The sequence below is a fragment of the Polistes canadensis genome, unplaced genomic scaffold (assembly GCF_001313835.1).
Source record: "Polistes canadensis isolate GaletaPanama2010 unplaced genomic scaffold, ASM131383v1 scaffold_214, whole genome shotgun sequence".
In the NCBI taxonomy this organism is placed as follows: Eukaryota; Metazoa; Arthropoda; class Insecta; order Hymenoptera; family Vespidae; genus Polistes; species Polistes canadensis.
Genome location: NW_014569761.1, coordinates 152,115 through 164,608, shown reverse-complemented (window position 1 = coordinate 164,608; position 12,494 = coordinate 152,115). Strand labels below are relative to the sequence as shown.

The 12,494-nt window shown below is 31.6% G+C and overlaps 1 protein-coding gene across 1 annotated transcript in view; it reads left to right on the top strand.

Annotated features, from left to right (window-relative positions):
* Window positions 1–784: 784 nt before the first annotated feature.
* LOC106790099 (5'-3' exoribonuclease 2 homolog) overlaps window positions 785–12,494 on the top strand; it is a 33,677-nt gene continuing 21,967 nt past the window's right edge. The window contains exons 1-15 of the mRNA XM_014754793.1: window positions 785–1,015; window positions 1,297–1,424; window positions 1,801–1,912; window positions 2,039–2,212; window positions 2,290–2,452; window positions 2,541–3,001; window positions 3,286–3,492; window positions 3,568–3,720; window positions 4,058–4,218; window positions 4,315–4,483; window positions 4,558–4,647; window positions 4,733–4,889; window positions 4,985–5,213; window positions 5,358–5,564; window positions 5,669–5,811. Of these exons, the coding sequence (XP_014610279.1) occupies window positions 941–1,015; window positions 1,297–1,424; window positions 1,801–1,912; window positions 2,039–2,212; window positions 2,290–2,452; window positions 2,541–3,001; window positions 3,286–3,492; window positions 3,568–3,720; window positions 4,058–4,218; window positions 4,315–4,483; window positions 4,558–4,647; window positions 4,733–4,889; window positions 4,985–5,213; window positions 5,358–5,564; window positions 5,669–5,811 (2,629 nt within the window). The 5' untranslated portion in view covers window positions 785–940. The remainder of the gene's footprint in view (window positions 1,016–1,296; window positions 1,425–1,800; window positions 1,913–2,038; window positions 2,213–2,289; window positions 2,453–2,540; window positions 3,002–3,285; window positions 3,493–3,567; window positions 3,721–4,057; window positions 4,219–4,314; window positions 4,484–4,557; window positions 4,648–4,732; window positions 4,890–4,984; window positions 5,214–5,357; window positions 5,565–5,668; window positions 5,812–12,494) is intronic.

Below are 12,494 nucleotides of genomic sequence, written 5' to 3'. Positions count from 1 at the left end.
AAAAATTATGCATATAGAATAGTTGCAACTCATGAGTTGATACTAATCGGATATTCAAATAAGTGTGTTAAACTTAAAAGTAAGAGTAAACAACAATTATTAAAAAATTGGATAGTTGCGTGATTGTTTAATTCTCATATATTTGTTGAAGAAAAATGAATCAATAAATTCCTTCTTTTCATAGCAAATTGAATAATAATGAAATTATCTTTCAATATTTTTTTATTAATAGAAAGATGAAATATAATACATTTGCATTTTTGCAAATGTTTGTAAAAACAATAATTTGTACCAATTTTTTTCTATACAAATCTCAATTGTATATATTTCTATTCTATTTTATTTATTACAAACCGTTCATTAAATGGCGCTAAATAAGATTACTGCGTAACGATCAGTATTGCCAATTTTTTATATCAAATCAAAATTATTAAGCAACTACTTTACAATACTTGAGTAATGAGCCAGTAGATGGCAGTTCTACTCACTACATAAAGCGGAATTTATTTATGTCTAGGTGAAGGTTAGATGACGTCTTTTGAGATAACTCCACTCTTAATATAACAGTAACAATATTTATTTCTTCTTCTTATATACAATGTCACGTTTTCACGTACAAAAATCGACTAGAGACAAATTTCTGGCGACACCATAGGGAGTTTCCAGAAACTTTTCTTAAGTCTCTAGGAGACGGCATACACAACGCATCTAGGGATTATTGTGTGTTTTTGGAGTTTCTCAACACAAACATATATAACGTATATGTTTAATTTCATGTGGCGTTTATATTGGAGAGTTATATCCCTCCAAGTAAACTAGTGTATGTTTGTGTGTTGTGCGTATTGCAAGTTTTAATATTGTTTTTCTGTAGAGACTAATTCGCAATAGGAAATAAAAATTCGACAGTTATATTCAGTTATAAAACTATATTAATGACGATATGGGTGTCCCAGCATTTTTTCGATGGCTAAGCCGAAAATATCCTTCTGTAATAGTGGAGTGTATAGAACAAAAAGTAGGTTAAACAATATTATTGTTTTTCATATTTAACTCATTGTAACAACAATTTCAATATATATTAACATAATTTATTAAATAATTATTATTTATCTGTTGTTTGAAATTTGTTATATCTGTTAAAAAAAAAATATAATGGTGAGAAGTTTTTTGACAAATTTTGTAGGTTATAATATTCATTTATTGAGATGTTGTTCATTATTATGTGTATGTGTATTTCTTCCTTATCAAATATTATTTAAAGAGTTATAATTATTAATATTATGTTTTTATTAACAGTCAATAAACGCTAATGGAGTACATGTTCCTGTCAATTCTGCGGATCCTAATCCAAATGGAGTGGAATTTGATAATCTATATTTGGATATGAATGGAATCATTCATCCATGTACACATCCAGTAGATCAGTTAGTATATTATTTAGTATATAATATAATAATTATAATAATAATAATAATAATAATAATAATAATAATAATAATATATTATTATAACCCTTTGTAATTTTAGGTATAGTTTGACTTTACATTTTGTTCTAATGAGTCTTACGTTTAATTACTTATTTGAATTATGAATATTTAATATAAGCATATCTAAATATAAATATGTTATATTATTTAGGAATTAAAATATTAAAATAATAGTTAACAATTTTTGATAATGATTAAAAGCGATTAATTTAACGGAGACTTGCTGGAACAAAATAGAGAGAATTACTCAGACCGTAAAGGATTAATATTCTTTTTATTTTATCTAAATAATATTTGGTATTTTTTATAATAGACCTGCTCCAAAGAATGAGGAAGAAATGATGGAGGCTATTTTTGAATGCATCGATCGCTTATTTCGCATTGTAAGACCCAGAAAATTACTCTATATGGCTATAGATGGGGTTGTAAGTATTAACATATATATTTTAAATTATCAATTATAAATATTAACATGTGAAAAAAGTTTGTACATAAATATTTGTTGTAACCAATTTAATGTGCAGCATGTTTAATGCATTATCATTGTGCAGGCACCGAGGGCTAAAATGAATCAGCAAAGATCACGTCGTTTTCGTGCATCTAAAGAAACAAGTGAAAAACTTAATGAAATTGAAAGAGTGCGTTCTGAATTAGCCTCAAAAGGAGCCATATTACCACCAGAAAAACCAAAGGAAGAGCATTTCGATAGTAATTGCATTACGCCGGTTTGTAAAAGAATTATCTAAATTATTATACTTGATTAATATACAACGTAATGACACAAAGTAATTTTTTATTATAGGGTACCCCATTTATGGCAAGGTTATCAAAATGCTTGCATTATTACATACACGATCGTTTGAATAATGATCCTGGTTGGAGAAATATAACAGTCATATTGAGTGATGCTAATGTTCCAGGAGAAGGAGAACACAAAATAATGGATTTTATTAGAAAACAAAGAGGTAAAATCATACTATTAGTAGAAGATCGCATATAAATATTAAAAATCAAATGATAGATTTATTTCATAATTATTTCTTTTTTCAACAGCTCAACCCAACCATGATCCTAATACGCAGCATGTTTTATGCGGTGCTGACGCTGACTTAATTATGTTGGGTCTTGCCACACATGAACCTAATTTTACTATTATTCGTGAAGAATTTAAGCCAAATAAACCAAAACCATGTGATATATGTGGTCAATTGGGACACGAAATGCAAGAATGTACTGGTTCAGAACCTAATCAAAAAGAAGAAGAGAATGCATTTTCTGCTGAATGCCAATATATATTTGTGCGATTAAATGTTTTAAGAGAATATTTAGAGAGAGAATTGCAGATGCCCAATTTACCGTTTAAATATGATTTTGAACGTGCTATAGACGATTGGGTTTTTATGTGTTTTTTTGTAGGAAATGATTTTTTACCTCATCTTCCGTCATTAGAAATTAGAGAAGGAGCCATTGATAGACTTGTAAATTTGTACAAAAAAGCTGTGTATAAAACAGGAGTAAGTATAATATATATATATTTTTTTATCATTCTTAATATATATATATATTAAAAATTAAGTTAATAGAGAAGGTACGTAGTATTAGTTTATAACTATCTATTAAATTTGTGTTATATATAAATGTTTTATGTTGTTATTAATTTAAAAAATCTCTAAATAACTTTGAGAAAACAATTGTGGTAATGATTTGTTTACATAAATATAAAAATATGTGTAATTTGCATACTTAATTCTAATATATTTAAAAAGCAGTATTTGAGAGTAATTATTAAAAATTACAGGGATTCATAACGGATAGTGGTGACGTTAATTTGGATAGAGTGCAGATGATTATGTCTGAGCTTGGTGAAGCAGAGGATGAAATTTTTAAGAAAAGACAACAAAATGAATTGGCTTTTAGGCAACGTGAAAAAGATAAGAAAAAGAGATTAAAAGCAATTAGCAATTATAAACCAAAATGGATTCCTACAGGACAATTCGCACCTATGGTGAGTCATATGTTTATCTTTTTCTCTTTTTTTTTAACATAAAATTATAAATATTTTGTATTATGATTATTCTAGCCGCTGGGTCAAACCGTGAAACCAGTTGAAAATGCACGTCATGAAGCTTATCAAATGCGTATGCAAAATCAGAATTATAGTACCAGTCCAATGGAACATGTATCGTTAAATCCAGTTACACAATCAGTACTTGAGATGATGCTTCGTCCTGAGGTATATATTTATTTTTACTCGCTTTTGATAAATTTATATGAATCATTTATTTGTCAAATCGATTAACTCCATAAAACAAAAACGGAGAAAAAAATTAATGAAGTTAAATACATTGTTATATTATTTATTGTTAAACAGTCATATAAAATTTTGTTATTTAATGTTTTTAAGCTCTTTATAAAAGGAAATTATTTTAAATATGAAAAGTTAAATATTGATCAAATGCTTTGATAGTAAAATTTAAAAAAATTTAAAAAAATGGAGTTAATTGCTTTAGTCTGTTAAAACAGCTCATATTGCTTATATTTATCATATTTTTTAAATGTATTTTTAATAGGGTAAGACCGAGTCAAATAAACGTAAAAGCGATGAAGGATTAGCAGATGATACGGACGAAGAAGAAGTAGTACACGATGAAGTTAGACTTTGGGAAGATGGTTTTAAGGATCGTTATTACGAGTCAAAGTTTGATGTATGTTCCGACAATCTTGCATTTAGGTAATCAAATAATTTTATTGATAGTAAATAATTTCAATGGTTATAATATCACAAATGGACAAACGGTAATATAATATTATATGTATTATTTTACAGAAACAACGTAGCCTTACAGTATGTACGCGGTTTATGTTGGGTTTTACGTTATTATTATCAAGGTTGCGCCTCTTGGAAATGGTATTTTCCATATCATTATGCACCTTTTGCTAGTGATTTTATTAACATTGGTGGACTTTCTACAGAATTTGAAAAAGATACTATGCCAGTAAGTGTATACTCCTTTTTTCAAGTTATGTTTCTATATAGATAGAAATTTATATATTGTCGTATCGTTTACAGTGTCGTCCTTTAGAACAGCTGATGGGTGTATTTCCAGCAGCTAGTAGTAAACACGTACCACAACCATGGGCAAGATTAATGAACGATCCAGTAAGTATTAAGCGTTACACGTATATGAGTCTATGATAGATAAATTTGCAAAACTTTTTTATATATAAAAATTTATCAATTTCAGAGATCTCCGATCATAGATTTTTATCCAGAAGATTTCAAGATTGATCTCAATGGAAAAAAATTTGCTTGGCAAGGAGTAGCTTTACTTCCATTCGTAGATGAAAAAAGACTGTTTAAGGCTTTAGAGCCTTATTATGACAGTTTAACAGAAGCAGAAAGTAAATAATTACATATTTGTAGAAAAATAGGATACCACATGAAAGATATATCTACTTTTTACGATAAAAATTTGTTGTTTCTTTTTTTTTCTCAGAGAAACGGAACATACGTGGAGACGATCGACTGTATGTTGGTATGGGAAACAGTGGATATAATTTTGTAAAAAATCTATATATGAATAAAGCAGGATTTGACGTTGAACATCCAGTATATATAGATAGTATGAGAGGTAGGGTATTGTTAGCAGAAGATTGTATTGGAGACGGAGCTACCTTACTTTCTCCGATCAATGGATTACCAGTGAGAAATAATAAAGTATATTGGTAAGTTTCCTTAACAAAAAAATTTAGTTTTTTTTTGTTTTTTTTTTTTTTTGTTATATAATTATATTTTATTTCTCTATAATTATTCTATTTATCTATTAAAATTATAATCTTTGTTTCATAACGTTATTTATTTTTCTGCAGTGTACGTTTCCGAGATCCAAAGTACAAAAGTAGTTTTATTTTCTCTACAAAAAGATTGAAAGGTGTTGTAGAGCCGCCGAAAGTTTTGAAACCTCAAGACTTCGATCAAATGAATCGTAACAACGGTAATCAATGGAGACCACAAATTGGTTTTACTCCTTCGACACGTGTGGCATCCTTAAGTGACGCTGGTCATCGTATGCTTGAGTAAGTTCCTCCTATTGGAAATATTGATTATTTCATTCTTTCGTCGATTTATCGTTCGATTATATGAAATATGTTTATTTTCTATTCTTTTCTTTTTTCTACAGTCATCACGGAGGTTTTAATAGAGCACTTCCGATGTATGGACACGTACCACCACCTGTAAATGCGTATCAACAACATCGGCACCAGCATCAGCACCAACATCAGCATCACCAGCAGCAGCAACAACAGCAACAGCAGCAATACGGTAAGTTTGATTTCATTGCTTGATAATCATTAACGCATGGGTGTGTGCGTGTGTCACGGAAGTCCGAGAGTGCGTTGATACTCGTCGCGTCGAGTATTATTCGGTTTAACAATGTGCCGAGATTATCGGAGTAGAGAATGAAAATAGTACTTTATAAACGTTGAGTCGTTATATATGAGCCACGTGTGTGTTTGTCTGCTGGCTGGGTAGTAGGAAGGAACCCTCATTGTTTTTTTCCCTTCTCTTCTTGTAGCTGTCGTCGGTACTACCTACGATCATCTCTGCCCTCTTTTATTGTTTTACATTTTGGCCCCTCCCCCCCTTTCTTTCTAACGTTTGACAAGGGCGAGTGGGAGTTTTAGGGAGACGAATAAACCTTTATCGTTTAAACGATGATCCACATTTTCAGAATTTTTGTTGAATATTAAAAAGAAATAAGAGTCGATGAATGATGAAGATATTGAAAGAAGAAGAAAAAGAAGAAGAAAAAGAAGAAGAAGAAGAAGATACTTTAAAGTTGAGTTTAGTTTCGGGGGAAAGCGCGCGCGCGTCTCATCCGTTCCGGAGAACAGGCTGGGAGGAGGGAAAAAGGGATGTTGCAAGGCCGAGGGGTTCTCGTTCCGGATTAGCTCAAAGGGTAGTTCGTCACGTAGAGCGTGACTCCGGCCGTTTCGTTGTTTGGCACGTCGAGTCAAGCAACGGTTGCCCCCCTCCCGACTTTCGCCCAATTATAAAACAAACGCGGTGCACTCTGTAATTATCCAATTAGCGGATGTACCTCTCTTTCACCCTAATACCCTTCTGCGTCACGATCGTTGTCGTTGTCGTCGTCGTCGTTGTCGTTGTTGTTGTCGACGATTGCGTTCAACTGCACAAGTCCTATCCGCCATTGGCAAAAGGGAAACAAATGCGAACAAACTCGTCATCGTCATTCACCATTCTTCTCTCTCTCATCTTTTCTCTTCTCGTTGTTATCGTTATCGAAATACTTCTATAAATTCCATCGAAAATAGTATTACACTTCTTTCGAGACTTCTATTTTTTTTTTGTTTTTTTTTTTTTTTTCTTCCTTTCGAAGTAGTCCTTTTTCCATTTTGTTTTTACACCATCGATATTATCTCTATACTCTTAACGTATTTAAATATTTATTAGATCTGTCTTTGTAATTTAATATCTTTTCTATCTTAGAAATCTTTTTATTTTTAATATATATATATATATATTAATTATTGGTCTCTTTAACACACAGTAGGATCTATAATATCAATTAGTCAGCATGATTGATTTGAAAAAGGTATTTATAGAAATATTAGTATATTTGAAATTTCATTCTTTGCTTTATTTTTTTAATTTTTTTTTTTCAGATTTTATCCCAACTTAGACACGCAATGTCGACAATCTTGATGAAATTTTCACTTGTTTAGCATTACAATTCTTTTTTTTCTCAATTAAATGTTATGAAAAAAGAAAAAGGAAAAAAAAATTGCGGCATAAACGTTATATTTTTGTCATACGGTTAGGCATGCTTTAAAAACGTATTCTATAAATTAACACAAAATTTATACAAAATTTATATTATTTTTCAATAATAAAATAATTTTTACTTTTCTTTTTTGGGCTAATTATTATAGAAGAAGAAGAAGAAGAAGAAAAAAAAATTGATCGATTGTAAATAATTCAAACGCGAAAACGTTTTTAACAAAAAAATATTTCAACAGGTCAAATATATTATTTAAATTATTTTCACGATATCGGTTTAGTATTTTTTTATATTTTGTTGGACGATTTAAATAATACAAAAGTAATCATTATTTTTGCAGGAAAATAATAATTATCACGGTGTCATATCTTTGGTCACTTTCTTTCCTCCTACCCTCCTACCTTTTTCCTCCCCCTGAAGAAGGGTGGCCGGCACGCGGCACTGTATCTGGCATTTACATCCCTTAGTAAATCAATCACGCACGCTTGCCCGCAACTGGCCTAACGTTTTGTTTTTACGTTAGAGAGTCACCATTTATATATATATATACACACGTATATATAGGCACGCGCGCGCGTGTCCTACAGGTCACGCCTCTTCGAAATGTCACAGTGTCAAGAACAAACTTCTCTCGTAATTCATCTTTCCACAAATTTGTCGGCTTTGTATCTTTTTCTTAATCTTCATCTTCTTAATCTTCTTCCTTCTTTTTATTCTCGTCCGAATTTCATCGAAATTTGTGGCCGATACTTAAAAAAAAAACAGGAGGATCATTCAGGAATCATCTTAAAAATATTTTTAAGGGACGATTATGAAACGAATTTTAATATGATTTTTGTCCGGAATTGTGTTGTTCGAAAATTATGGAATATTATTATTATATGTGCATACTAATCGTACGATTTCTCGTTATAGAAATAGATAACGCGGGAGAGGGAAGGGGGGGGGGGGTTCTTGTAACGCGTTAAAGGATTTCGCGAATATTGTTTCAATATAACGCGATTTTTCTTGTAGATACGCTTTATATAATAAAATGGGAGAATTATTCGAATTTCAAAATCTCAACCTCGCTTTATTGCAAGATTTATTTATTTATTTTTTTCTTTTTTTTTTTTCTACTTTATATAAGCATGTTTTGCGCATTGATTTATTTTTTGTTTTTGTTTGTATTTGTCCGCCGTTTATTTCTTTCTATATTTGTTTAACTTTTAATAAAATACAAATTATGATCGGTAAAAACTTAGATCAACAGTTATTTTGCAATAATGTATTTAAAAGTCGGTACTTGTTCGTCGTTAGACCAAGAAGTGGCATTCAATGTGATAAATTATTATTAATTTATTATTGCATTGTTGCTATATCATCCGATACCGATGTTTCCTTCTGTTTCGTAATTATTGTTTTTGCTTTATTTTTTTTTTCGATACTTATATTTAATTCATGAATTTTTTTTTTTTTTTTTTAATTGTAAATTACCTTGAGGAAAATAAAAAAAAAGGAACGAACGAACGAACGTCGTGTTATACGAGAAAAGTTTTCATATTACATGAATTCAAACAAAGCGTAACATATTAACCGGGTTATACTGAGGTTTATAGTAATTCAAACTATCTTTCATCAATCTCAATAGAAATATTATAACGTTAAACTCGTTCAAATATTTTCTGACATGTCTGACAATGTTATAGGAAAAATTATAATCTTTGCTATTAGGTTCTCTTTTGATTCGATCAGTGTGGTGTCATAAATGAGGGTTTTTTAGATGACTCCGCAAGAAAAAAAAAATTCCATATAGGATATAGGTTGGGTAAACATCAAGGTCTACGTGGTTAACGACAAAATAATCATTTACTATAATCCCTTAAAGTAAAAAATTGTGGTCAGAGAAAGAGCATTCTGACAACACACATCACGTATTGTAATTATTAAATTAAACCTTTCCAAATAGGGTTGGTCCCTGTATAAAAATATTTTATGTGAATATCTTTAGAAAACTTTTTCCCAAAGTATCTTTACGCAATGTACATATGTACGAACAAATTGAATTTAAATTAAATCAAACTGAATATAAACCTATCTATCAATGTTTCAGCTTTACGTTTTATTATTTCTTCTTATCAATGAAATATCTTCAGAAAATATTTGACTTAAAAAAAAAAATGTTACAATGCATATATATATATCTTATATGAACGAATATCCTTGAAAATAGGACGTCATAAATTTTCTTCGAAGTATTTTTATCAATTGTGTACGAATCGTCAAGAGACAACGAGCTTCGTGTAAGCAAGCAAGCAAGCAAGCAAGTAAGCAAGTAAAAGTGTGTATAGGTATATAGGTCCCTCTCTTTCTTTTTAGTAGTATGGGGTGAAGGGGGAGGGCGGGGGAGGGGTTGAAAGGCGATGAAAAGAGAAAGAGAAAAGTGGAAAGAAGAAGAAAGAATGAAAGAAAGAAAGAAGAAGAAGGGTCTCGTCCATCCGTCCATCTTCTCATCGTTGGGATGACAGGTGCCGGGCCCCTCGTTAGACAAATTAAGCTACGTTCCTGGGCTCTCGCCTCGTTGGTGGCAGAACGTTTCTCTGTCTCTATTCATACGTTCTTTATCTCTTCTCTCTGTCTCACGTGAGCTCGTTCGGGACTGGTTTCGAGTGGACTGCAAACACTCGTGCAGCAGCGGTAGCAGAGGAAGCGGTGGTGGTGGTGATGGTAGTGGTAGTGGTGACGACGGCAGCAGCAGCACCATGCACCAGCATCAGACCAGCACTAGCACTAGCACCAGCACTAGCACCAACAGTATAACAGCAAAATTTGAAGCATAACGAATCTTCCGCATTAACCTTCTTACCAGAAATGGGAAATAATTATTTGACTGTAGGAACTCTAATTATTTTTTTTAGGAACAAGTAACGTTACTTTTTTTTCTACATTGGTTTCGTTTTATGAAAAATATTATCTTCGTTTTATCTCGAGGATAGAAATAGTTGTTCGATCGTAGGAATAAATTACGTTAGAACTTCTCTCATAACGTGAATTCTAATATAACGCGTTATTTAATCAAATAATATAATGCAGGAAGTTTTTAGATTTTGAAAAAAAATTATATTTCCGTTGAATATGTATTATATCGTTGGTTTTATCGCGATCGATTTATTTTCCTGTTTCCCAATTATTTTATTTTTAATCATATTACGATATCAAATATAGAGTTTATGGAAAATACAAATTTTCACGATACGTTAACGTTTAATACGTTTAATCGATTGTAAATTATCTTTTAAAATATCAAATTTTGTATCGTTATAGAAATTAATCACTATTTATTGTACTTATTCAAAAATTAGCGGGTATCATTTTTTTACATATGTTGTTTTCTTTATTACGAGAAAAAAAATGATTACTATTATTAACAGATTACTAACTCATCATCATTATTCAATATTTTCTCCCGTCGGATATTAAAATGTCGACCGATTTATAAATCACACATTCTCAATCATAAACTTCATTTATAAAGTACTCGCGTCACTTTGAAATACCTCAGTCGTGTTCTAACGTGTTTTCATTTATCTCGATAAATTACTAAATCGAAACGATTTTAAATCGAAATTTTCGATATAGTTAAATATGAAAATGACGTTTAAGGTTGCCATTTGAAAGACACTTATAAATAGTATCCATATTTACGATGATTATATACCTACGTTTCGTGAACAAAAATTACCACCTCATCGATTATTTCTTTAACCATGGGGCGGGCGTTCAGCGAGTAAGTCCGTTTACCATGTTTCCCTCTCTCTCTCTCTTTCTTTCTTTTTCTCTTTTTCTGTCTTTCTCTTTCCGTGTCTCTTGAGAACATACAAAAACGCCTACGCGAGGTATTACCCGTAATGTACGCGTCGTCCATTACACGCCATTATCCATCCATTAGTGCTTCGACGGTGAATTAAACGTTGGTCGAATCCAGAGAAGAAGAAGAAGAAGAAGAAGAAGAAGAAGAAGAAGAAGAAGAAGAAGAAGAAGTAGAAGTAGAAGAAGGGCCCTGCGATACGAACGAGAAACTCCTTTATATTTGCTTCTCTCTCTTTCTCTTTTTTTTATTCTTTTTCTCTCTTTGTAAAGGAAGACGAAAGAAAAAGAATAAGAGGAAGAAAGCAAATCGTAAGAGAAGAAGACTACATCGAAGAGATAGTACGAGTGACAGGAAGAAAGAGAGAAGATAAAAGAGACGTTAGATGCCCGCAGCATCTTCTTTCTCTTTTTCTCTTTCTCTTTCTCTTTCTCTCTAAACGTCCATTCATCTTTAGCCTATTCATATTACTCGAGTAGAAGAGGTCTACCTGCGCGTAGCTATTTTATATGGGATACCTATTAAAGGTATATAGAAAGATTTATCCGTGATTTTATCTTGATAAAGATGAATCAAGAATAACACATTATATTCTTATAAAACATTTTTTATTTTAATCGATTAGATATGAATAAGAAGTTGTTTTGATAGTAGTTTCGATTACTCGTGTTGACAATTTTCAGAAAAGAAAAAAAAAAAGGTATATTACTCGTGAAGAGTGTCGAAGTGTCAAGGTGTCGAGAGAGAGAAAGAGAGGGAAAGAAGGAAAGATCATAAATCGAGATTGAGATTCGAATTTAGATAGGATCGAAAGTCGTGTATCGATGATATCGATAATACTACTCGTGCAGGCGGCAGCCTATGCTCTCTTCCTTTTTGGTTTGACGGGTTCGGGGATGGATACGATACGGTATGGTATGGTATGGTGTTGTATGGTGTTGTATGGTGTGTGGTGGGTCCCTCTTTTCGCTCCTATCATGCTTTTCGCTCCTAGCGTGGGGCTGACGGGCGTCACCGACAGCGCCGCGGCTAATTTCCCCGGCATTGAGCTGCATTGTACTCTAAATCGGCCTTCCGCCTTTCCTAAGCCACCCAATGAAACCAACACAACAACAGACCTAACGTATATGTGTCTATATATATGTGCGTATACTCACGCATATATACGTAAACACGTTTAACAGATCTATTTTCAGTGATCAAATTTATTCTAATTTGTCTAACTTTTAATCTTTATTAAAAGTATCGTATCGGGACTTTAATTAAGAATATAAAAAATTGCTCATTGATTTGTCGAAAATAAAACGGCGATTTATTTTCTTATCATTATATCGCATTAATTTGTAAATTTGTATT